At 40.7% G+C, this 25,283-nt stretch overlaps 7 protein-coding genes across 8 annotated transcripts; 6 read left to right on the top strand and 1 right to left on the bottom strand.

The window, feature by feature from the left end:
• The first annotated feature begins 89 nt into the window (after positions 1 to 89).
• On the top strand, positions 90 to 815 carry LOC128252181 (glutathione S-transferase D1). The gene is given in 3 exon segments (XM_052979693.1): positions 90 to 173; positions 175 to 269; positions 272 to 815. Coding segments are annotated over 3 exon segments (606 nt in total). The 5' UTR covers positions 90 to 117; the 3' UTR covers positions 727 to 815.
• A 124-nt stretch (positions 816 to 939) lies between these two features.
• On the top strand, positions 940 to 2,299 carry LOC128252179 (glutathione S-transferase 1-1-like). The gene is made up of 2 exons (XM_052979690.1): positions 940 to 1,361; positions 1,547 to 2,299. The coding sequence occupies exon 2, from the start codon at positions 1,565 to 1,567 to the stop codon at positions 2,195 to 2,197; it is 633 nt and encodes a 210-aa protein (XP_052835650.1). The 5' UTR covers positions 940 to 1,361; positions 1,547 to 1,564; the 3' UTR covers positions 2,198 to 2,299.
• A 448-nt stretch (positions 2,300 to 2,747) lies between these two features.
• LOC128252173 (probable mitochondrial import inner membrane translocase subunit Tim17 3) lies at positions 2,748 to 3,787 on the top strand. Its single transcript, XM_052979683.1, has one exon. It carries the CDS (start codon positions 2,881 to 2,883, stop codon positions 3,559 to 3,561), a length of 681 nt encoding a protein of 226 aa, XP_052835643.1. The 5' UTR covers positions 2,748 to 2,880; the 3' UTR covers positions 3,562 to 3,787.
• Positions 3,788 to 4,580: 793 nt separating this feature from the next.
• On the bottom strand, positions 4,581 to 8,474 carry LOC128252174 (uncharacterized). Its single transcript, XM_052979684.1, has 3 exons — positions 8,189 to 8,474; positions 7,950 to 8,103; positions 4,581 to 5,249 (listed from the first exon to the last, which is right to left on the bottom strand). The coding sequence occupies exons 1-3, from the start codon at positions 8,332 to 8,334 to the stop codon at positions 4,887 to 4,889; spliced, it is 663 nt and encodes a 220-aa protein (XP_052835644.1). The 5' UTR covers positions 8,335 to 8,474; the 3' UTR covers positions 4,581 to 4,886.
• Positions 8,475 to 12,601: 4,127 nt separating this feature from the next.
• Positions 12,602 to 17,065, top strand: LOC128252144 (uncharacterized). The gene is made up of 5 exons (XM_052979638.1): positions 12,602 to 13,973; positions 14,355 to 15,005; positions 15,137 to 15,269; positions 15,326 to 16,671; positions 16,731 to 17,065. The coding sequence occupies exons 1-5, from the start codon at positions 12,737 to 12,739 to the stop codon at positions 16,898 to 16,900; spliced, it is 3,537 nt and encodes a 1,178-aa protein (XP_052835598.1). The 5' UTR covers positions 12,602 to 12,736; the 3' UTR covers positions 16,901 to 17,065.
• Positions 17,066 to 17,125: 60 nt separating this feature from the next.
• Positions 17,126 to 18,648, top strand: LOC128252165 (chymotrypsin-2). The gene is made up of 2 exons (XM_052979669.1): positions 17,126 to 17,874; positions 18,401 to 18,648. The coding sequence occupies exons 1-2, from the start codon at positions 17,230 to 17,232 to the stop codon at positions 18,635 to 18,637; spliced, it is 882 nt and encodes a 293-aa protein (XP_052835629.1). The 5' UTR covers positions 17,126 to 17,229; the 3' UTR covers positions 18,638 to 18,648.
• Positions 18,649 to 19,168: 520 nt separating this feature from the next.
• On the top strand, positions 19,169 to 21,558 carry LOC128252163 (FAM172 family protein homolog CG10038). 2 transcript variants are annotated; one of them, XM_052979667.1, is made up of 6 exons: positions 19,169 to 19,272; positions 19,350 to 19,441; positions 19,520 to 19,635; positions 20,155 to 20,342; positions 20,850 to 21,108; positions 21,170 to 21,558. In XM_052979667.1, the coding sequence occupies exons 2-6, from the start codon at positions 19,360 to 19,362 to the stop codon at positions 21,452 to 21,454; spliced, it is 930 nt and encodes a 309-aa protein (XP_052835627.1). In that variant the 5' UTR covers positions 19,169 to 19,272; positions 19,350 to 19,359; the 3' UTR covers positions 21,455 to 21,558. The 2 variants fall into 2 exon arrangements, with proteins under 2 accessions (XP_052835627.1, XP_052835626.1); XM_052979666.1 differs by lacking the exon at positions 19,169 to 19,272 and having other exon boundaries at positions 19,281 to 19,441.
• Positions 21,559 to 25,283: the final 3,725 nt, after the last annotated feature.

The raw sequence follows: 25,283 nt of genomic DNA, 5'->3' as shown, positions 1-25,283 counted from the left end.
AAATTGAATTGTAAAACAAAACTAGTAGTCGCTGAGATAAGTTTCAACTAGTGTTTTTATGTGATTAATTCTTTTCAAATATTAATTTAGTACGATTTTATAGCTCGTGAAGGAATCATGTTGGACTTTTACTATATGATGTACTCGGCACCCTGCCGTTCAGTCCTGATGACTGGGATTGGAGCTGAACAAGAAGCAGGTCGACCTGGATGCCGGTGAGCATCTGAAGCCCGAGTTCATCAAGATCAACCCCCAGCACACGATTCCCACGCTATTATGATGTATCTGGCTGAAAAGTATGCCAAGGATGACCCACTGTACCCCAAGGATCCCCAGCAGAGGGCCGTGGTGAATCATCGCTTGTTCTTCGACCTGGGCCCTCTCTACCAGAGCTATGTCGACTACTACTTTCCCCAGTTGTTTGAGGACGTGAAGAAGCCGGCTGATCCCGAGAATCTGAAGAAGATCGATGCAGCCTTCAATATATTCAACACTCTGTTGGAAGATCAGCAGTATGCAGCCCTCAACAAGTTGACTCTGGCCGACTTTACCCTGCTGGCCACCGTATCCACTTTTGAAATAACAGGGTATGACTTTGGAAAATATCCGAATGTGGTCAGGTGGTACGATAATGCCAAGAAGGTGATTCCGGGCTGGGAGGAGAACTGGGTGGGCTGCGAGTACTACAAGAAATTGTATCTGGGCGGCCTTCAGGACAAACAATGATTTGGCTCTAGTTAACAAATTGTAGATTGTTTATCATGGCGAATTTAACGCACTGTTCGAATAAAGAGTACTCATATCTGGTGTTATTTCAGAGTAATATTGTCATAGAGTCGTTGACTTATGGGTTCTGATAAGACCAGGGGGCCGAGCTCTTGTGAAATTCGTTGAGGTACGACAGCTCAAACATTTTTCAATGCGATAAGATTATGGGACGTGCCAGTTTGCTATAATATAAGCTGCTGTATGAGTCTGCTGATAACAAAAACAATTAAAGTCAAAGGTTATTTACAGCAAACAGCTGTAAATATTTTAGGCTTGCATAAAGTACATTCTACCTGAAACAAACTAAAATACGTTGAGTGAAATCTAATCAAAATAAAGTGAAACTTACTCAGTTCTGACAACTAATCAATCTTATATTGTTCTTCTAGAAACCTCTTTCCTATAAGCAGTGATTCGTATCGGCCAAATAAAAATATTTGCCAATTATCACCTGCACTTAATTGATCCATCAGTCAACAAAATATTATCTTTTTGGTTGTGTGTATAAAAAACAGCCAAGCCGTCGAGTATTATTCAGTTGTTTGCCGTGTTTCGTCTTCAGCAGAGCTGCCGAGTGTTTTTTTACTTATCTCGTAAGTTCGGCCACCGAAAAAACTTTTATTATTATTATTTCTGTCCATTTATTATGGTGATGGCGTCACCGAACCAATGCCACTGGGTGCCATCAAAGAAAGTGATTAGCTATTGCTATTTTGTTGTATATTCATCTACTGTGACTGTGACACCTTCTGATCTTGATGAATTGCGGTTTTTGCAGAGCTCCCTCATCCGTGAAATGGACTTCTACTACAGACCCGGATCTGCTCCCTGCCGCTCTGTTCTGATGACAGCAAAGGCCCTGGGTGTGGAGTTCGACAAGAAGACGATCATCAACACCCGTGCTGGGGAGCAGTTCAAGCCGGAATATCTGAAGATCAATCCCCAGCACACGATACCCACTCTGGACGACAATGGCTTTGCCCTGTGGGAGTCGCGTGCTATTATGGTTTATCTGGTGGAGAAGTACGGCAAGGACGACAAGCTCTTTCCCAAGGATGCTCAGAAGCAGGCTTTGATTAACCAGCGCTTGTACTTCGACATGGGTACCCTTTACAAGAGCTTCGCCGAATACTACTATCCCCAGATATTCCTAAAGAAGCCTGCCAACGAGGAGAACTTCAAGAAGATCGAGGTCGCCTTCGAGTTCCTGAACACCTTCCTTGAAGGACAGACCTTCAGCGCTGGCGAGGACTATAGCCTGGCCGATATCGCCTTCTTGGCCACCGTTTCCACCTTCGATGTGGCCGGCTTCGATTTCAAGCGGTATGCCAATGTGGCCCGCTGGTATGAGCAGGCCAAAAAACTCACACCCGGTTGGGAGGAAAACTGGGCTGGTTGCCAGGAGTTCCGAAAGTACTTCGACAACTGATCATTTAAGTCTCGCAAATTTGTTACTCTTGTTTCATACCAATAAATATCTAAGCTTAGGAACGTTAAATTCCATTGTATTGCCGTTTAATAATAATTAAAAGTCTGTTTATTTATATATTTAAAAAACACACATAGCTAATGAAATAATTTCATACATTCAAAGGTAAGCTAATTCCAAAACGGGTTCTTTTACCATTATATTCACATGAATTTGTATACCCTTTTAGAGGGTATTATAAATTCAGTCAAAAGTTTGCAACACAGAAAAGCAGACATATTCGACACCAATAAATATATTAATTTTTTATTTGTACTTTGGTTTAAATTTTTTAAAGTCGGACAATGGAAAAAGTTTAAAAAAATCTGCGGAAAATCGACTGAGGTTCATTTTTTTTTAAAAATATACAAATATAAACCGAAATACAGTAGTTTTGTAGAATGTTTCATTTTTGCCAAAGATGCAAGGGTATATAAACTTGGACTGGCCGAAGCTCGCTTCCTTTTTTTGTTTTTTTAAAGATACTTTTTTATCTGCCAGCTTAAATCTATCCTAATTGAAGATTCTAATGTCAGAAGCTTAATATCAACTCAAAAATACACGTTTTCGAATAGAAGTCAATACAATTGTATTGTACGGAGAGCAATACCCAGTTTTATATATAGGTACAGGGACTAGCGATCATGGAGTACAATCGCCAGCCGTGTCCCATCAGGATCGTGGAGGATTGCGGATGCGCCTTCATGATGGGCACCATTGGAGGATCGCTGTTCGAGTTCATCAAGGGTTTCCGTAACGCTCCGTCCGGCCTACGACGCGGCCTATACAGCGGCTTAGATTCGGTGAAGATGAGGACTCCGTCCATCGCCGGCAGCTTCGCCATTTGGGGTGCCACCTTCAGCACGGTGGACTGCGTCATGGTCGGCTATCGCCAGCAGGAGGATGCCTGGAACTCGATCGTCAGTGGAGCAGCCACGGGCGGCATTTTGGCTGCCCGCAATGGCATTCGGGCCATGGCCAACAGTGCTTTCGTGGGCTGTCTGGTTTTGGCCATGATTGAGGGAGCCGGAGCAGCAGTGGCCACCATCAATGCGGCCGACGGCGTGGTGGGGCTAACCATCGATGTCCAGCAGCCTCAACGGGCCCAGTGGGACGCTTCAGTGGTGCCGGAAGATGCCTCTGCCTCACAAGAATTCGCCGTGGCGGAATTCGAGCGCGTGCTGGACAAATGTCGGGCATACAGGGCCCGTAATGATATCCTGCGAGACCTTCCCTCGTGTGCAGTTAATGGTCAGGAAGGGGATCCTAGTGAAAAGCCATCACACTCGCTGTTGGATCTGGTCAAACTGGCCGGCATTTTTTAAGATTCATCAAAGAGTTTTTTCTTTATTGTGGTCGCCTGTCCAAATTATTTGCATGTGTTCATATTGTCTGTTGATTTGTTGGTCATACATATGTAAAATAAGAAAAGCTGCCAAGTCTGAACAAAATCATTGCATACTTCTGGGCGATCAAGTTTTCCGTGTATGCACAATCAGTTTGCTGCATACTAACAGGCAATTCTTTAACACTTTTCCAGCAACCAGTAAGCCTCAAATAAAAAATTAAAAATGTACAAAAACAAAATATGTTTTCAATATAAATAAAACAAGCACTGGTAAATTCGCCAAGTTTACTTTGTTCCTCTGTGGAAAAAAGCATTTTAAATTTAGGACATGCTCTTTAAATAAATAGTTTTTTAGAACCCATATTTTAAAGAGAGGCTGATTGTTTATTATCAGTTTTTAGATTACACTAAAAAAACCTTTATAAGAAAACTTTCAAATAAGTTACAGATTAAACAGACTCTTTTAGTCGCTTAACTCGACTTTTAGTTTTTGTTTTCTTATTGATTTTGATAAATTTCTTTTAAATAATAGAAATAGAAATAGAAATAGAGCTAGTGTGGCAAGGAAAGTTACAACACCATTTCGTCAATTTTAAGCTAACTAGTATTTATACAAAAAATTCAACCCGTTTAATATAATGTTTGTCGTTTGCTTTAAAACTTTTTGCATCACAGTAATATTTATTGTAAATAATAACGTGCTATAGCGAGGAATTTTTAATGCAGTAGAAATTTTTTTTAATAGACAATAAAATATTAAAAATATTCAGCATTGAATACGGCAACTTTATTTAAAACTAAGAAAAAAGGAAGAAGTCCAAGGGCTTGCTCAGCTTATATAAGCTTAATACCATGCGTTGCTATAATTTCCAAGTGGCTTAAAGTCTGTGACACAATTTGGACTTACTTCAAATCAAAGGCAATACAAGACCTGGAGCATTTCATTAAAATTTTCAAAACCCTATGCAAAAAAACTCAAGGAAATAAAACCACAGATCACTTTTAAAAATCGTTTCGAATGTTTTATTATAATTAAACAAATCATAAATTAATACAAAATTAAAAATTAAACTAGTTGATGAGACAGAATAGAGCACAGAGAATTTGAAGGTTGTTACCAGGAAAAGGATCATATGTCAGAAAACTGTTCGCCTTTTAGGATAATCGGATAAAAGCTAGCAAACGTCGATCGTCGATCATCGTTTGCCGCTGTCGTTTAAGGGAATATCATTTTTGGTTTTAGTTGGAGAGTCGCTGGACCTTCCGCCAGCCCTCGTCCTTATGCTCCTTCCAGTCTCCTCCTTAGATGCGCAGATTGGGGTTTGTGTAGCGCACGTACTTCAGCAGGGCGTCGTTCTCCTCGCAAACAAAGGACTTCTTGTGATGGCAGGCCACGTCGTGCCAGTTCACTCCATCGTTGTAGAACTGGTTTAGCAGGGCAACGCAGTTTTCGCTGGCTCCGTTCTGCTTGTATTCACGGTTGTCCGGCTGTGGCAGGCCGATTCCGCCGGTGGGCGACCAGTCGCCCTGGGAGCGCTCCGTGGTGGGGGCCAGTTTCTGCAGGGTGGCGGTCCAGAACCAGCCGTTAATGTTCGTGGGCTGCAGATCGGGGCGGTCGCAGCCCTTGAAGTCGCACAAGCGGCCGCTGGTCCAGATGTATTTCACCTAAAACGTGCAGAAAAAGGTTTCAAAATTTTAGAATGATTAAAAATATAAGGATGTTAAATAAAGTACCTAAAAATGTCTGCCCGTTTATTAAAGGGGCATGATTATATATATATATATATATATAAATATATATATAAATATATGTATCAAATTTCTGGCAATAAAAATTAAATAACTTAGTTTACAAAAAATTCCTAATTTATTTTTTTAAAAACCTCAAACATATTTTCCATAAAAAATCATTTATCAAATTTTGACGGTTAAGAATCATACACGCCCATTTCAGTATTTTCTATTAAAAACTATAAGCTACAAGGACTTAAAATAAGTGAAAAACAACAATTTATTCAATCTACAGTGGGCAAACAAATTTACGAACCTTTTTTATGAAATTTCAGTGCAAAGTGTACCAAAACTTAATTTGTAAATTGTATAAAATTTTTAAATTGTAAGAAAGATAAATCAATAAAGCTGCCATAGGTCATTGCCCTAGAAAAGAAACAGATTTCCCCAATCAATTGCGCCAACGCAAGAAAATGCAGCGTTGGCATCGAAAAAGTAGTTGTAGAAATTCCATGCAACAACTCTTATGGGCCTGTCACGCCCAAACAACTATCATTATCGCTGAAAGCGAACCCATTCCCATTACCGTTCCAAGTCCGCGCCCTTTTGGAGCTGGCGCACCCGATACTGTCAACATTTCAGGTGAGCACAGGCCCAAGCAGAAGCCGCAGCTTAGCGCTCATCAGTCACTTTCACCCGATGGGCCATAAAAATTGTTTTGTAAAAGAGGCAAACGAACAAAGACCCAGACGACTCGATCCGATCGGGCTGTCTGCCCTTTTGGAAAACTCCAGTGAGCGTAAAGTCGAAACAAATTAATGGACATTGAATTTGGTTTTGTCGGTGGCGGTTTTAGCGTTTCATTGGCGGTGGAAGTGGGCTTCGTAATTGTTTAAAACTCGGACAATAAATGCATTTGCCCCATGGCGGAAGCCCCAGTGAATTGTGTTTGTGCACCTGTCGGTTACAGGCTTTTCACGGGCTAAGTAAAAGTGAATCAAGGCGGTTGATAAGGTGCAATATATTTGGCAAACGCCTTCGTTGCCGGAAAAAGTAGTGGAAAGTTGTGCATCCTCATTAGAAACTATCAAATGAGTCATATGTCGGTCAATTGGCCAATTCTTTAAATTAAAAATGAGGCTGCTTAAAGCAACTCAACTCGAAACAGAATAATTAGAAAAACCTTTTTAAAATAGGTTATTTTAAATAAAATAATTATTAAAAAAAATTGAACTGGGGGAAATCATAATATTTGCATTAAATATATTTAATTAAATATAAAATTAAATGCCCTATATCAAAGTTTAACCAAAATACTTATACGTTTCTTTCTTTCTTAGTTTTTTAACACAAGTCATTGGTTTGCGTTTAATTTCCTCTTTGATTAAACGCAAAATTCGCCAGCATTGAATCCGTTTGCGTGTTCAGAGTTTGCTAATTCGCCAAGTAATTTTGTTGAGTAGCTTTTCCGGCCAAGCTTTCCCACCGCACACATGAACTTTCGATTTCAATTTGCCCAACATTGCTTTCTCATGCCACAAAAACGGAGACGAGAGGTGGGCAATGAGCTGGAAGATGGCATGTGAGATGAGCCTGCCTGACCACAACTCTAAACTTGACACTTGTCCATCTCAAGAGTGTTGCGTAACAGCATAAGAGACTCCATTCGTGTGCGAAATTACAAAGGCAACAACTGGGAAAGTTTTTGTATATTTACGAATCGTATTGTGTCTCTTCGTTCAGTTTTTATGTGTAATTTCACATTGAACTTTGTAGAGCGATGTTAATGTCAGATTTCGCCATTAATTTCGTGTGGCTCAGCATCCTCAATATTAAGGTCAGTTTTTGTCCGAGCTGTCAAACAAAACGCGCTAAATGCTTCACACGCGGCTAAACGGACGTTATTTAACTTACCAAACAAATGAAAAAAGGTGACATAATGTCATGCAAAACAGGTGAACAAATAGTAAAGATAAAAACTGATAAATGCAGACAAAATAAATTATTGGCAAGCTTTCGTGACTGTCTCCTACTTCATCTTTGAAGTGTAAAAAACAACTTTGAAAGGGTATATTTACGTTTATTAATACAAGTGTTTGACTAGGCATCTATAATAGCTTTCGCCGAAAACATTTATAAATATTCAATGAGTTGCATATTTCGGTGAATTAATGTGATCATTTGTTTGATCTATTTATCAAAGCTTAACTTTTAATCAAACAGGTGCAGTGAAGGAAAGGCAAATTAATTATCTTGGGTTTGGTTTTGTTTGCCTGGCTGAATGGGCTTATATAAAGTTTTTTTGGGGTGGGTCGATTATCCGATTTATTGACTTTACAATTTCGTGATTTCGTTGCAGCCAAACATTGTAAATAATTATGAAAGCTAACCCACATATTTGATTTGATTTCTTTGATTTTTTAAATATCCAGTTCTTAGTTTGTTGCTTAAGTCTTTTGATTTCTTTACTATAATTTGGCTACAAAAGTCTAAACAACTGTTCTGTACTGGGTGCTCAATATCTTAAACTTTTTTAACTAACTACAATTTAATAGTTTTAATTACTTATAAAACTAAAATATTTAAGTTGAAATGCATAATTTCGGTTATCTTTTCATTGGAATTTGTACTTACATTTTCGCGCACCACATACTGCTTGATCCACTCATTCTCCAGACTGGTCTCCAGAGAAACGGAGTCCATGCAGCGCCTGCGGCAATAGTTCCTGGCCGTCAGCCAGTCCTCCTCCACGCCCTTCAGCTGAGGGTCACGCCACGAGAAGAAGTAGCTGGGGGGGGGGGGGGGGGGGAGGGAGGAAAAAAACAAATCTTGTGATGAACCCGATTTAAAGGAGGTCAATCCTGCGGACTCACCCCTTGCCGTCGGGAGTCTTTTCGTGAATGACACGCTGGGCACAAAGTTGCGGATTTGGTGGTTCCAGGCGTCCGTTCTGGAACTGAGCAGATCCCAGACTCAGCACGCTCAACACACACACTCCGGCGATAATAAAAGCTTTCATTTTTGTTAATTTAACACTCTATGCACTGGCACACTGGCACTTTCTGTGGATTCGATTTTCTTTTTCGGCTCGCGACGCGCTTCTTTTCTCTACCGACCGATCGGCTGGCACTGATCAACTGGAATGTCAGACACATTGGGGAACCCCGCCTTATATACGAGCCCAGAGCCGCGCCGATCCACTCTATTCGATGAGAGAGACAGCCCCAGAAGAGAGACGGAGTGGCGAGTCTTTATTTGTTGGTCCGGTGTCAGTTCTACACTCAAAAAACCTTTATTTTAGTTAAAATAGTGTTTTGAAATATTTAAATAATTGTTTTTTTTGTTAGAGTCACAATATAAGTATTTTAAAACAAGAACGGAAGTCAACTTCAGAAAGTCGAAATCGGTATATCCTTTCAGCTACAAGAAATGTTAATCTTTCAATACCGACTATGGCTGCATTAAAAAGTAGTGAGCCACTAAAAACTGTAAACAAATTGGTTATTATAAAAATGTCTTGACCTTGAGCACAATAGAATTTATAACAAAAATTACAATTTAAGTGCGTAATTAACATGATTTGGTAACAAAAAAAGCTGCAGCCAAAAAATCTTGAAAACTTTACAAAACGGTAACTCCTTAGATAACTTTAAAAACTGTGTGATACAAACATGTAAGACAAACCTGCATACTACTGCCTAGAAAATTATGAGATAACACGATGACACTTTGGAGTCAATAGGATTTCCTTAAAATTTGTAAAAAGGAATTTTAAGCGCATATTTTAGGTCACATGAAAAATGGACTCATTGACTGCGCCCTGCTTAGCATGCAATCACGAATGTTAAGTGGCCAAAGTGGTGCACGTAGGGGAGCAGGTGGGTGATGGGTGGCATCTTTTTAGCTTGCTCATCATTTTGCACCACTTTGCGTTGAATGGCCGTCGAATGGATTGGCCTAACTCCCATCTAATTAGCTACACAAACACGCCACAGCTTGAGCCAAAATCTTTTTGGCACGGAAATTTCGTTTATTTTTTTGTGGTGCGTCTCTGTCTCTTTGCATAAATAAATGCATTTTGAGCTATTGTTTGCTTTGTTTCAGAAATATGTATTTGCCTGTGACTTTGTCGATTCAGTTATTGCATAATCTAAGCTGAATTGTTGACAAACATTTATGTCGATTGAATTCCGCAAGTGGCATATATATTGTTTAATGAGATTTTAGAATAACAAGATCTACGAATAAGATGAAATTACTTCGTAGGGTGGCAAAACCTATAAAAATGGATGGGAATTCCCAACTTACACGCATTTTCAAACATTACGCAATGCAGTCATAAATAGCCAGAAGAAATATACAAACACACTTGGCATTGCATAAGCATAAGAAATGATGAGAGCCCATCTGCATTATTTTCTCCACAGCTTGGGACCCAGATCAAGGTCAGCCGCGATGAGTACGAAAATTTCACCAGTTGAAAGTGAAGAGTAAGCCTGTAAGCCCGTAAGCCCGAAAACCCAAACCCAAACCCAATTCACGCATTTCAACATGATCGCCTCGATAAGTTTTGTCTCCTCCTCTCCTTAGCATCTCCACCTCACGTGCAGTCGAGCATGTCGACCCTACAAAGCCAAAAATCATGAGGAAAAAATAAAGGTTTCAGCCGCTGTTAAATCGTACTTTATGGCAATCGGTTAAACGGCAAAAGCTACACGAAGGCAGGTGCCGCTCATTACCTGACATGTGTATCTCGTGGGACACTTTCTGGATTATGCTGAGAGCTAAGTCATGCCACGCCCATGTAGCGCATTGCCATTTGAGGAATTTCAATACTTTTGGCAAAGGTTTCATAGAAATGGATTTCGAGTGAAATTATACTTTATTGATTGTGGAGAAAAAATATAATAGTTAAAAAAAACCCTTGGTTGTGATGAAACACATTTATTTACCATGCTTAAACTTAAATATTACAATTATAAATAGATTTAGTAAAGGATTTCGGCTGAAATTATTATTACAATACTTCATTGCTTGTGAGAAAATAAATGTTCAACATAAAATAATTATTAATTGTGATAGAAAAAATTCAAAACACTTTATATTTACTGCTTATTATAGTTCAAAGAAAATTACTGACTGTTAGGAAATTTCAAGTTTACAATTTCAGTCTGGGAAACTCCAAAAGTTTTTACATTGAGAAATTCCAGATATTAAATTTGAAATCTAAAGTGCGCTGTGCGCAACGGTTAGTGACAAAGACCAATAAAAATTATAAAAAATTAGGCAATCCATTTACATGGCCAACACGTATTTATTTTAGCCATGTTTTGGGCAAGCATAATTTATTTAATTTGTATGAGTTTTGTGCGTTACATGATTTGCCCACGGGAAATCTCTCTGCAAGTGATCATCAACATAAACGATCATACTTTGGTTATATTTATGTGATAAGGAACCGGCAACTGGGCCCAAAGTGTCAAGAGTGGCGAGGCCTATTCGAAAATTACAGCATCGCATACCCACATATTTACGCAATGAGTTCCCAGAGGGGAACGGGGAAGGGATGGGTTTGTGGATGGTGCTGGGACCGAGATGAGACTGGGGAATGGGCCTGGCCAATTTGTCGATGAGTTGGGTAAATATTAAAGGAGAAAGTGCCGCCGTCAGTTGTTGGCGTTGTTTTTCTTTTTGGAAATATTTTTGCACCGGTTACATATTGTTTAATTATTTGCACAAAAAGAGAGTGAGTTCAGGTGCAGTCGTCCCAATTTCCTCAAGTGTCGATAATTTATGCAAATATGCTCACTAATAGTTATGCAAACGGACATTTAGTTGTGTTTACTCATTTGGATTTCCCCACGAGTGGCCCTATCAATGTCAGTTTTGGACTGCCCAAAATTAAAAACTAAATTATTCGGCTTAGCAACGGCAATTATTCAAGTTATTTAATATTTATGTCAGCTGCAAATGACAATAAAAACATTTTATAATTAAAGTTTGCTTTATGCTCCAACCGTGATTTGATTTTAAATATTGGCATTCCGTTGGATCAAAGTCAACACTATTTGATATTGGCTCCGTGTGAATTTTGCAAACACTTTCAAGATCTAGGTGAACATATTGACCCATAGACCTTGTTCGTAGTGTAGTTAGTTTATAGAATCAACAGGAAGTAATGCTACCCGCTACTCTGGGTGACTTTAAAATAGGTGTAAGCGTTTTCCTCCACTTTGAGTTACAAATTCGGTTTCCGAAAGCTAAAATATATAAATAAAAAATACAAGATAATATAATAATTAAGTAATCATATTTTCCTCACATATTTTAATTCGAAGGCCAAGGCTCTTCAGACTTCGATCGATTTTTTTTTTTTTTTTGGCGTATGACCAAGCTGCTGGCGCCATAGAGTCAAATTGGTATGTTGTTTATTGCATGCTAATGACCAGGAGGAACATTTTAATTGCAAACTGCAAACGTTTATTTCAGCAGCTTACATAAAATGCTTCTCCTCAACTTTGGAATTTGGTGTTGAAACCCAGTTCCAGAAGTGTTTTCGAATGAACGATTTCGTATTTCTTTTGGTTATTGGTTAACTTTTTGCAAGGTGTCTGTCTTTTGGCGATCGTGGTGACATGTAAGCCCATATGCCTACATTAATTGCATTTCAAATAGGTTTCCGATGGCCTTGGGAACTTGGCATGCTGGCACGTGATCCTTTTTACTGCCGAGCTACGAAAATTTATGGTACGCTCACTTTGCCGATATGCATTAACATACCGAATAATTTCAATATTGCAGCGGATATTCGTACAACTATAAAATTAACAAAAGGAAGTGTAAGTATTTTGAAGACATCTTTAGTGGCGGTTTTAAAGTAAAATGTAAACTTATTTTAAAATCAAATTGGCTTTATCGTCGCCTTTATGCTAAATAAAGAGGTTTTTATTTAACGTAAATTCGTGTTTTTCAAAAAGAGTCAGAAATTGTAACTTTTGTAAGATTCTAAATTTCTCCCTTTCATTCTGTATTTGTGAACCCAAAAAGTCGAAAAGTACCATTAAAATCGGCCCAATAAATAATAAGGTGCTTTATTCGAACACTTTGTAAAAGCTAAAATTGCAAGCAACTGTTATTTCAAATTATTTATGTCGACGACTCATAAAAATAGACAAATTTGGCTACTAAGTAGCTAAACTGGTAACACTTCTAGAGATATTCGAGCTAAAAACTATCGATAGAACACGTATCGGCTAGCATTGCTTGCCTATCCCGATTTGGTCACACTATTTTATCGTACTGTGTTTTTGCTGGACAAATATCGCGTTGAATTTTTATTTCGTCACAAGAAAAGGGCATTAGAAACCCAAAAAACGACATAATTGGCTTGAATTTGGTGACAAACGGCAGATAATAACACAATGGGTCGTCGCTGCTGCGTGGCCACCTGCCCGTCGACGTCGCGTCTGCTGGAACACCACGGCGTGACGTACCACTCGTTCCCCCTGGATCCCATCATCCGGGCCATTTGGATTAAGAACTCGCGCATCAGCCTGGAGCGCCAGATCACCAAGAGCGTCCTCGTCTGCTCGCGCCACTTCCGCCGCCTGGACTTCAACACGATCCGCAATGGCAAGTATCTGCTCAAGCCGCGCGTCTTTCCCACCGTGTTCCCGTGGGGCAAGATGGACTCCTCGGAGATCGAGGCGGACCACCGGGCACTGCAGCACGCCAGCGTGGAGGGCACGACGGGGGCACCGGGAACTGCTCAATCGTCAGCCAACGAGGATGTGATCAAAGCCACGGTAGATCAAATAGTGGCACAAATCCTGGCGGAGACGGCCGAACGCAATGCCGCGGCTGCTGCGGAGAAGGCCAGAAAAGAGCAGGAGGAGAAGGCTTCAGGAAAAACAACTGCTGAAGCCAACGAAGATGCAACCAAGGCAGTTGTGGAGGAATCCCCGGCTACTCCTGGACCCTCAACCAGTGAAGCTGCAGCCCCGGCGGCCGAAACTCCCTCCAACTCGAACTCACCGCTTCCCGGCTCACCGGCCAAGTACAGCAACCCACATAACCTGACCATCGGCGCCCGTCTGGAGGCCCTGAGTGTGGAGGGCAACTGGTTGCCCGCCCGCATCGTCGAAGTCAACGAGACGGAGCAGACGCTGCTCGTGCGCTTCGAGCGCAACCACAAGCTGAAGGTGTCGCCGTCGACAAGCGGCAGCTTCCAGGAGTGGATGGCCATCAAGTCGGAGCGTCTGAGGCAGCGCCTCAGCACCCGCGTCCTGCCCGTCTTCGAGCTGGATGAGAAGTGCATGGCCCGCTGGTCGGGGCCGCGCAAGTTCCCGGGCACCATCCGCAAGCTGCTGGGCAACGACACCTACGAAGTGCTCTTCGACGACGGCTACATCAAGAATGTGCGCGCCGTGCACATGAACAAGCTGCCGAAGCAGCTGCCAGCCGTCCAGGCACCGGATGTGGGCGCCTCCAAGATGCCCATTACTGTTGGAACCCCCGTTGCCACTGTTTCTCTGGCCCCCAAGAGAGCCAGCACGGGCAGCGGTAGTGGAGCCAGCGGAGTCTCGAGCAGCAAGAAGAGCAAGACCACGCCACAGCGCAGGGATTGGCCGCTACTGGACATGGCCAGCCTGGATATATGTAAGTTGGTCCGGGGCAGCAGAACACGGAAGTCAATATGACTTACCCTTAAGTTAAGTTCTTGTGAAATAGTTTCCTTTCCCTTTCGGCTTTAGAAAACAAGCTTGACCTTAGACAACTATGTTTAAATCATAAAGGAACTACATTTCTAAGAAGTAATTAGATATTGGTATATCAAATTAATAAGTAATCAAAGCTATAAATCGTTTATTTGTTTCAATGAAATCAGTTTACTATATTTTAAGTTTATAAGTATAAATTTCGAAGAGGGAAATTTGAGTAATAATTATAAGACTTTGGCTTTTAAAATAACCTAATTTATTCCTTTTGAAACATATAAAAATTGATTCCAAATTAACTCTTACATTCTGCATCCAACAGCTTCCCTGGGCCTCCCAGAGATTCCGCACGATGGTGAGTGGACGTGCCACTGGGTGAACGACCAGCCGATCGGGACCGAGGGCTTCCTGATCGTGGGCGAGCACCAGAAGCCGACGGTTATCGTGCAGGACTGGCGTCTGCCGCCCGGATGGATCAAACACATGTACCAGCGCTCAAATGTGCTTGGCAAGTGGGATGTCATTTTGGTTTCGCCCAGCGGCAAGCGTTTCCGCTCCAAGTCCGACTTGAAGCTGTTCCTCGAGTCGCAGGACCTAGTCTACAATCCGGATGTGTATGACTTTAGCATTCACCGTCGCCGGGCCAAGGACATCAACGCGTATGTTTACACCCACGACTACAACCCGCAGCCACCGCCCAAGCCCAGGTCCATGGATGTGTCAATGGACTCCACGCTGGACCAGAGCAACACAACGCAATCCTCGTTGCCTTCTACCCCGATGCCGGTTAAAGAAAGTCAGTACATGGAGGCCCCGGTGGCCTCGCTAATGCCCCCAGCAGAACTAATGTCGCCGCAAGCTCAGCTCACCGATGAGGCAAAGACCAAGACAACTCCAGAACTACTGGAAGCCATTGAGGGAGGTCAAGCTCAGATGCTGCAAGGAGATCCTCCTCTCGTGGAGAATGGATTTGGTAAGTCGAAATATAGGGAATCCATTTTTGAAGTTATTTTGTTAACCTTATTTCAAATTTAATACTTTATTTTCTGTTTACCAAATTCTTATCTATTTTAATTTAAAATTTCAACCATTCCATCATTTCAGCTTTTATTGGCGGTCTGAAGGTCCAAATCCAGGACAATCTGTATGTATGTCCGCGCGAAGGTTGCGGCAAGACATATCGCAAGGAGGACTTTTTGCTTATCCATATTCGTCATTACCACAAGGAATTCGCCGAGTAAGTGTCTTATATACAAAACCATTGATAGATTATATCTTATTTTGTCTTAACAGATACGTGAGCCACTGCCCCAAGATGCAAGAACTGGCAGTCAAGCGTACGCACCCCTCATCCATCGAGCAGGGCGATGCGGTGCCCAAGAACCAAATACCAAACCAGCAATTCTTTGCCAAGCTGCACCAGCAGGATATGCAGCAATCGCGGTCATTTAAACGTCAATCGCTCCCAGCTACGGTCACATCCCCCGGAACGCCGGGAACCCCACCTGGAATATCGCCTTCTAAAGGACTCTTATCTCCCAAGATGGAGCCACCAGGCACAATGACGCCCACTGTTGAAAGTGGCATTAAATCAGGAGATCTTTCCGTGGAGGCTGGAGCTGCCTTCTCGGTAAACTCCTCCCTAAATCGTTCCTGCAAGCGGGCTCGTTTCTCGCCCACCAAGCGCCCCTCTGGCTCGAGAAAGAGCAACCGCCAGCGCTCTCAGCGTCGCAGCAATTTAACGGACAGCACGGCTGGTCATTCCTTAAACGAACCAGACGCGGAAGAGACGCGCCAATCCTTCAACACGCCCACTCCGGATGGACGCAGCGACACGAAGAAACGACGAGTTGGTGCGGCAGCCACTCCAATCAGCTCAATTGACTCACCAGCCACAGCAGACTCGATATCCACGCCGTCGTCTAATGACCAGGCGGACATTAATGCAGCTCTGGCTCCACCGCCTGCGGACATACTCAGCAAAGCACCGCAGTACATCAAGGAGAACGGAGAACTAATCCGAATCGTGCGAATGCGGCAGGAGGAGATCATCAACTGCATCTGCGAGTACGGCGAGGAGGACGGTCTGATGATCCAGTGCGAGTTGTGTCTGTGCTGGCAGCATGGCGCCTGCAACGGCATCGTCAAGGAGTCGGATGTGCCGGACAAGTACGTTTGCTACATCTGTCGTAATCCGCAAAGGGGACGAGATTCCATGAGGTTTAAGCACGACCAGGACTGGCTGTTCGAAGGCAAGCTGCCGGCGGCCGCCTACCACAGAGCAAATCCAAAGGCCACTAAGCAATCCGAGATACTGAAGCGGTCACACACTCTAACCGGCAATTTACTGGACGCCAGGCGATCCATGCACTCGCTGCTGGTGAAGATCAACATTGCACGGAACCGCTGTCACCCGAAGCTGTACCTGTGGGCTAAAAAGTGGGACGAGGACAACGTGGATGCCTCTGCTGTGACGCCTGTTAAACGTACGAAGACGGAGCAACCTGACCTTCCAAATGTTCCGCAACCAGAGGCCGCTATCGATCCGGAGGAGTGCCAGTACCGCCTAATAGAGCACGTGAAGGTACAGCAGGCGTTGGTCATGAATCGGCTCGATGACATCGAGGCGGAAATGAATGGTTAGTAGTCCCAAACTTACGTTAAATATATAAAAGTATCAAATTTAAATTCTTTTTAGAACTTGAAAAAGAGGACGACCTCGAGGACTTAAAAGATGGGGACATCTCCACCACCAAAGAGGCCCTAGCAACGTTCATCAAGGAGCTTGAGACAATGAAGCGCCTCGCCAAGCTCAACCAGGTGGCCAATCTGAAGCAGACCCTTAAAGAATCTGCCACCAATCAGTAACCAATTCATTTAAGAAGTTTAAAATGAAAGGAATTATCCATTTCCATGACGGCGAATCAAGGAATTAAAATGATTGATATCTAGAATTTGTAGATGAAAGACCAAATTGCTTCTTATTTTGCTATCCTTTATTTCCTAGATGCAGAATGTTACTCTACTCTGTACAATCCCAGAATATAATGGAATTTTAATATTTGATTGAAAGTCAAAGTCTTAATTTGCAGAAAATTTATAATTTAATGGTTTATTAGGGAGCCTAGCTGTTCGTTGTGAGAAGCCACACTCCAAGTTCTAGCCATGTTATTCAAACCGTGACGTGGTTGGCAGTAATGTCTCGTTGGAGTTATCTTTGCATGATAGCTCTCTTCATCGTGATGTCCGATGAAGAGGAGACTTCTTCCATCAGCCCACAGATGAGTGCATCTTCGACAAGGAAGAAGGCAAAAGTTTACCGCTCCCGATATCCTTATGTAGTCTCTGTCGGTGAGAACGTAAATGGATACTACAAGCACCTGTGCGTGGGGGTCATCATTTCGGATGAGTTTGTGCTTACTGCAGCCCACTGCATCAAATCGAAGAAGAATCCGCCACCAAGAATGTTTGTGGCCGCTGGCGCTGATATGCTCAACAGTCGAATGCAAACCCGCTTTTTCGTCGTCGAAGTAAGGTGGCATCCAAGTTTTAAGTTGCTCCAAGGCCACGACATTGGCGTCTTAAGGGTCTTCCCGAAATTCCAGTTGGACAACATTCGACTCCGGAGTATTAGCTTCACAGTCAAGCCGCAAAACGAGAGTGACATGAGGGCCAATCTAATTGGCTGGGGACGTGTGAAGATCAGCAAGCGAATAGGCATTCAGGAGATGCCCTTTCAGACGATCGAAAACGATGTGTGTAAAAAGAAGCACCGATTTGTGTTCCTCACTGGAACGGACATCTGTGCAATACACTTGAGAGGACCCAAAGGACCCTGCGATGTGAGTGGAAAAGATACAGATATATGCAGAAAAAAAAGTATTCGAATATCAATCTGATCTATTCGAGGACACATTAGGGAATTTTACAGAAATCTCTTCCAACAATATTCAAATTTCAATTCGTCCTAAGAATTTACCAAGCTTTAAACTACCTAAAAATATTCAAGTAATTTTAAAAAAATCGTTGACTACAAAATTTGAAAAAAATCAATAGTGTCTGATTTTTTGATAATGTCATTATTTTTTTTATAATTTTATTTTAGTCAATTTATTAGTAGCTCGATTAAATATTGTTTACAACTACGAAGATGACAACAATCTTTTCAACGCAGCATTTCTCCGTTTAGATTGTGATTGAATGTTTTCAGAGTATTTCGATGTTAATTTACTCCAGCTTGGTAAAAACTTTACTGCAATGATTTTAAATTTAATCATTTTTGTTTTGTCAGGAAGGGATTTCTGGAACAACCACAATTATTTTAAGTACTAATATCAACTTGTCCTATACTAAAAATGTGTGCTTTAGGGAGACTCGGGAGGCCCTTTGGTGAGCGTCGTGAAAGAGAATCTCTACGGATTACTTTCCTACGGAAGAAAGGCCTGCACGCCATTGAAGCCGTATGCTTTCACTCGTGTTAGCGTATACTCGGACTGGATTAAAAAAACCATGGAACAAATGAAAGTACATATTGTAAGGGTTAATCGAACTAGATGGTATGATATGAGAAGCGGCGCGCTTAAAAATGTTAAAATAAATAAATAAATACAAAAGAGAACGGCTCTACATAATCCAAAAAACAGATTGCCTTTAAATGATTGTTCAGAAAAAAAACAATTTATCAATAAGCCTCGTTTAAATTTTAAACAAAAAGCAATACTTTATATTTACTGGTGTCTACTTACATTCCATGTGCGCAACGATTTATGGGTCATAGAATAGTGGGCTTATCAAAACTTGAATTACTAACTTAAGACATTTTTTAGAAACATTTTTCATGTGATACTATTTCTGAACTTGTCTTGGAAAATGTGAGCAGAAGAGGTTTTGTAGGCAGTTTTTGATTTTTACCAGGTTGGCTGAAAATATTTCGGCATTAAAAATGATAACCTTAAAAAACACCGCCAAGAAGATATGTATATCATATCATATGGTTATAATACTAAAACGGAGGAGGTCTAAGCATTAATGTTTCGTCGATACTGCATATAGGTGTGAATGGCCTATTATCCGATTCACTTTCGTGCCGATAAGTATCGCCATGTATCAGTATGAGCTTTTTGGCCAGTAGGTGGCGCCGCTATTCCATCCCTAGCTTAGCGTTTATCAAGAAATCAAAACAAAACGCGAGCAACAATTGTGTATAAAATAAAAACTTTCTGCAGCCTCATTGTTATTCCGTAAGTGAACGCTCATGTAGAACCCCCACCAGAAGCGTAATGTGGTCAAGGATTTACAAACTGTTTCGTCCTCCCAGGCACCTCGAAATGCCAGACTCACCGCCGCCGGCCAGCAATTGTGAGCAGGCTTTGATCCAGCTGAAGAACTTTGGGTACGCCTTCGACGGAGGTGAGTGGATGTTGATGGATGCCAGCTATAGTTGATACAACCATCAAGATGATCATTAATCCCCATCTTCTCCTGCAGACGGAGTCCTGCGCAAAATCGATCCCGCCACAGGAGAGCCCGGCACGGAGCAGTTTTCCTATAACGTCAGCAACGATGCCAACGAGAACGAGAATCACTACCAGAAACTGGCCAACGTATGTACCGGGTTTCTATTTAGGGGACTACTTGGGTTTTCCAAATAAATTAATTTATTTTGTATATTTTTTAATAGCTGAATTTGCCTTAATTTTACTTCAAAATGTTAAGTCTATGGGATCTATACAATCGTAGATATTGGCTAATCCTCTCCAAACTTATTTTTCCAATTTTTTATACAGTCTTAATATGACCGCATTTTCACGTATTTAGATTTAAATGAAAAAAAATCGGTTTTTTAATGGTGTTGTCTTTTTATCTTTGATAATCGCATGGTCCAATGCATAAGAATACATTTTGTTTTATGGGAACAGAAATACTTTTTTAGGTCTTCCGTTATCTCTGTCATTGTGTGGTAATTTCTTTCGCAATTTATACAATATGGACTTAGTTACTCATATAAAATGAATTATAATGTCAACCGAAGTATAATTTATTTTTAAATTTTTAAGAAGTTGCATCTCTTATATGACAATACCGGAATTAATTAATAATAAGTATTTTTGTATCGTTTTTAGCAAATCCCGGAAATTGTCTACGCTCTGCTTGAGAAAAACGGCCTAAGTCGTACCTATATTCCATTAAACAAGACACCAGAGCGTTCGTCCTTTATCTACTCCCAGCCGGCAAAGCTGTCGCAGTCCAAGAAGTTGCTAGTCCTTATCCATGGCAGTGGACTTGTTAAGGCAGGCCAATGGGCCAGAAGGTTTGTACGATTCCAAATTATAAGAGTCACATGTATATAAGCCACTATACACGGTGCAAGAAAAATTACTTGATAAAGTGGGTAATGTTTAAATAAATGCAATACCTTTTTTTCAGTTTAAGTCATCTAAGTGGGCGACCACATTTGCAAAAAAATTGAAAACTTTTGAGAAATTTTGACCTTTGTAAATTAGGTGTCCTATTGAAAGATTTTGACTCTATTTATGGTAATTTCATTTTTATTCCTTATTGGTACCAGCTTAAGACATTATTTAGTTTTGAAAATGGCTCATTTGAAGTATACGAGCTTTAATATACTTTTAATAAACGGAACTTTGTGAATCTAGAGCAAAGGTTATCAGAGTTTTTTTCAGTCGAGCATTCAGTGGAATTATTGGTGCCTCTTGAAACCCATTAAAACCGCAATAAGTAATTGCTCTCTTGGGAACATGTTTTTTTTTATATAATTTCAATTTTATAGAGAATTTATAAACTTATTTAATAACAGCTTAATCATAAACAACTCGCTGGACCACGGCTCTCAGCTGCCTTATGTGCGTCAGGCGCAGAAGCTCGGATACGATCTGCTTATCACCAATACCAACGATTGTACACGATTCTACAATGGAAAGGATAATTTAATCGAGGGCGTTGAAACTCCACTAAAGCACACAAAGTATGTGTGGAAAAACATTGTGTTGCCCTCGAAACCGGAGAGTGTGGCTATCGTGGCCCACAGCTACGGTGGCTGTCTGACATTAGATCTTGTAAGAATAAATATTACAAACAAATTGTAATATCATATAATTAAAAATTTTCTCTTTATAGGTTGAAAACTTTTTGGATTTCTTTAAGGAATCTGTTTTTGCGATTGCCTTTACGGATGCGGTCATGGGTAGTCCACAGTCCAAATACAGGGATTACATGTGTGATGTAACCTGCGATTGGGTCGCCAGCAATACACCTTTGGACACACCCGTCTCACAGTCGAAGAAAAGCATCCGAAGGGTTTCTGCTGGCCACACCAAACATGAGTGGACCTCTTACTCGGCCATCGATTCCATATTCAAGTTCATTGAGGAAAAGTATGAGCATCGCCAGAACAAGAAATAACAGCCCCACATCTACTTGTTAAAGAATTTTCGTACTTTCCTTGTGTAGAAAATATCTCGGAGATGTGAATATAAATTATATTTTTACCGCCTGCGTCCATCTGACACTGATCCCTTTTCTCTAAGGACAAGCGCAAACTATCGATTTGCAATGCATAAATCAAGCGAGTGGACACTGTCCGAATGTGTCACTAACACTTACATCAGGGCAATTTAATTTGATTTTCGGCACTTTGGCACATTCCGTGTGAGTTAATCATATTGATGGCTGATGTATTGCCAGCGATAAAACAAAAGTCTCCCGCTTGGCCCATCAGCTCGGTAAAAAGCGACGTCCGAGACCAAAACAAATCCCCCAACGAAGGGCGGATAAGGAAGGGCTGTCAGCTTGGCAGCTGCATCAAATTCCTTGGGGTTGCCTCTGAAGACCACTTTCCATGAGCTGGTTACCCCTGCTTTTCTCTGGTCCATATCGCTTAACTAAATACGTCATAAAAAAGTTACCGGTCTGGTTTTTTCTTAGCCTCAATGGGGATAAACATTCAGAAACGCATTGAGTTTATTAAGGGTTCAATCAGTGGTTTCGTTTTTGTATAAAACGCTTCGAAAGGCTAATTTACAAGAAGATTATTAATTATTTGTTTATTGTTTATTTTGAACCTAAACAATTAATGTCTTTGAATTAAGAGTTCGCAAAATTATTTAAGTTGTTTGAAATAATTAATTTTTTTTAAAAAATGAATTTAATAAAATTGAAGCCAAAAAATCTTTTAAGAAGTGTGAAAAATAAACGATATTAAAATTAATTTAAATTATTAAAATCAAAAATAATTGTTTAACCGTAACTTCTATTTTCAATTTTTATTACATAAATTAAAAATAATTATTATTAATTATTAGAGATATTTTTAAATTGAGATAACCATTTTTAAAACCGTTAGGCTACTGAAATGTTTTGTACTTTTTGACTGCAAAATGAACCTAAAACAGATACCCCATTAGAATATCAATTATTTCTAATGAGTGGTGAATCAAAAAAATCTTATTTTAGAGCTAATAGTAAAATTTTGTTGTGGCAGAATGACAGCTGATTAATTATGTGGGAACATTCATAATCCCCTTTGTGCAACTTTAAAGACTTTGGACTCACCTTCAGCCGTACAGTTTTCATTTGGCTGGCGCACAAAAAGTGCAACCAGGGTATAAGTGAAAGAGACGGAGAAAGGGACGAGGAAAAGAGACGGAGACGTTTGTCTTTAGCCTTAAAACGAACTTAATACCCACAAAGTGAACCAGGACCCAAACTCAAATAGCAAGAAGGCCCGAGAACGTTGAGAGTGGGTGGCCAGTGGGTGAGCAGTGGGATGTGGCAGGGTCCTGGCAACCCTACAACTTCGCCAGGACCCTCCACCTCGCCCCCAGGATGCGGATACCGCCCACTACCACTCCCACTTCCACTACTACTCCCGTATACATTATCGCTGTCATGGCCGCAGTCATGGCTTCTGCTCCACCTTAGACATTTTTATATGTATTCAACATCGTTGTCGTCGTCGTCCTATGGCAGCTTGCTATCTACACTTTGACTCCACGGCACCCTACACCCACACACACACCCATGCACACACCCATACACACACACACACACACAGCCGACAAGGATGGCATCATGTGGCTTAGAGCGAGAGGGCCGAGGTTCGTGGCGCCGTCGCCAGCAAAAAGCTTTGCACGAGTTCAGGAATGGGTCATGCGCCTGGAGCCCGCATCTAACATATATAACTCGGAGATGTACACGCAGATAATACATACGGCAGGGCAGTAAATAAGCCGAGGCTGCCTATGTAATCGTCCGTTGGTTAAGTAAATAAAAACAAATGCCTCAGTTTTGGTGACATTTTACTTTAATGTCGAACCCAATTCGTTTACAATGCTCCCCATGCCAGGAGGTCCTCGTGTCCTTAACATCACACCACTAAACAATGTACTAGCAATTACTTAAAATAATCCTTTTGCATGTGGTTATTTGATCAAATCTTAAACGGCAACGCATCCCTTACATGTCTCAGATGGCCAAGGATTTGAGCTCCGTAATCCCAAACCCTTTAACTATAGGATTTCTTGCACATCAATTGCTTGGCATAAAGTTTCTAAAGATTTTCATTTTAGATTGTATAGACATTTATTTTGCATTTGTTTTTTTAGTTTTTTTATTTGTTCAGCCTGTGAGATATGGACTTTCCCTTTGTACAATTTATTTTAACAGCTTTTTAATTTAAAGCCATTAAAGGTTTTATTAATCATAGGTTAAACCCTAAGTAATAATGATTATCTCATATATTTAAATCCTGAACTCTAGTTCTATCGCTTTTAAATATCTTTGTAATTGCATTTGTACTTTTAATTTTTAATTGTTCGAGAATTCTAAATTTTTTTTATAAGAAAAAAGGTTGTTTTAAAATTTTAAATATTTAATTTTGAATTGCTATCAATCCCATACGTTCCTCATATCTTCCCAAATATAAGACAAGTACACTGTCATTAATATAATCCCCTTTGGTTGTAAATTAAGTTATATATTTTACTCAATTTCGATCAACCAAACTAATGAATATCTTCATAAATCAAAACTCAAAATCGTCTTTTTTTTCATTTTTTATAGAAAAATTGTGCGCTTGCAATTTCCGTTATAAGGAAATATTATTGTACGTTACTTTATTGCTTGAAAAGTTCAAGCGATGTCATTCAAAAAGCCATAAATAATAATGTTTTCCAATAAATGTTCACATGTGAGTGGGCACACCAGGCGGATGAGCTGATGGGTGTGGGTTAAAGCATTCAGGACGAGGACACACACATGCCAGGATCCCAATCCCAATCCCAGTCCATTCGATGCCTCCCAGGAATGACCGTCCGTGGTTGAACCTTGGCTTCACTGCTCCCTGGATTTTTTCCAACCAACTGTTAAGACCGACCCCCCCACAGATCTCATAACTTACAAGGTCATTTCATTGCACGCAACCATTAAGAATTTTTTCGTTTTTTCCGCCGAGATATTCTGGCTTTTTTCGTTGTATAATTTAATTCTCGTGTGTGACGAATTTTTATGGCTGACAAATGATTGATGCGATTCTGCCACTTCCTGTAAATATCATTAAAAGTGCCCTTCAAGGCAAAGGGTCCCGAACAGCTTACTCTGCGGAAGTTTAAAGTTTCGTTTCTCCTTGTTAAGGACAACAATTGTCTGGCCATTGTAAAATGGGAAAGTGCTGAAATGCAGGTTTAACGCAGAAATAATACCAAATAAGATTAGATAGCATTGTGTCTTCGAGCAATGTCCTTTTGGCGGTGAGGCAATGGTGGTTGGCCCAACAAGAAAAACAAATAATGTTACAAATTGCAGCATTTGCACCCCTTTAGCTAGACAAGCTCACAAGCGCCGTGGAACAATGGTTTTTAAACTTTTTCTGCTTCCAAAATTGTACTAATATACATTTTTTGAAAATTTATCTTGGTTGATTAATTTTATTGGAAAATTTTGTTTAGGGTAATAAACTTGTATGATAACTTTTCGTATATATATTCCATAAGATATTCTTAAATTAAATTCCATATCTAGGGCTAAAGACATAATTCATTCAATTGTTCTCAATTTAGTAAGTTATTGCGTTGTGTCGCATGTAAAGAAAATCATAACTTCGGATTAAATATAATTTTAACTTTTCTCAACACTTTTGCCCCACTGTTCATTGGAGGTGGCAAAAAAATTGTAAAATTCAAACTCTTCCGCCGCCCCGAGAAAACACAAATCACGGGGAAATGCAATAACAAAG

Source organism: Drosophila gunungcola, chromosome 3R (genome assembly GCF_025200985.1).
Source record: "Drosophila gunungcola strain Sukarami chromosome 3R, Dgunungcola_SK_2, whole genome shotgun sequence".
Taxonomy (NCBI): Eukaryota; Metazoa; Arthropoda; class Insecta; order Diptera; family Drosophilidae; genus Drosophila; species Drosophila gunungcola.
The sequence above is the reverse complement of the archived record's forward strand: the minus strand, read 5'-3'. Positions and strand labels throughout refer to the sequence as shown.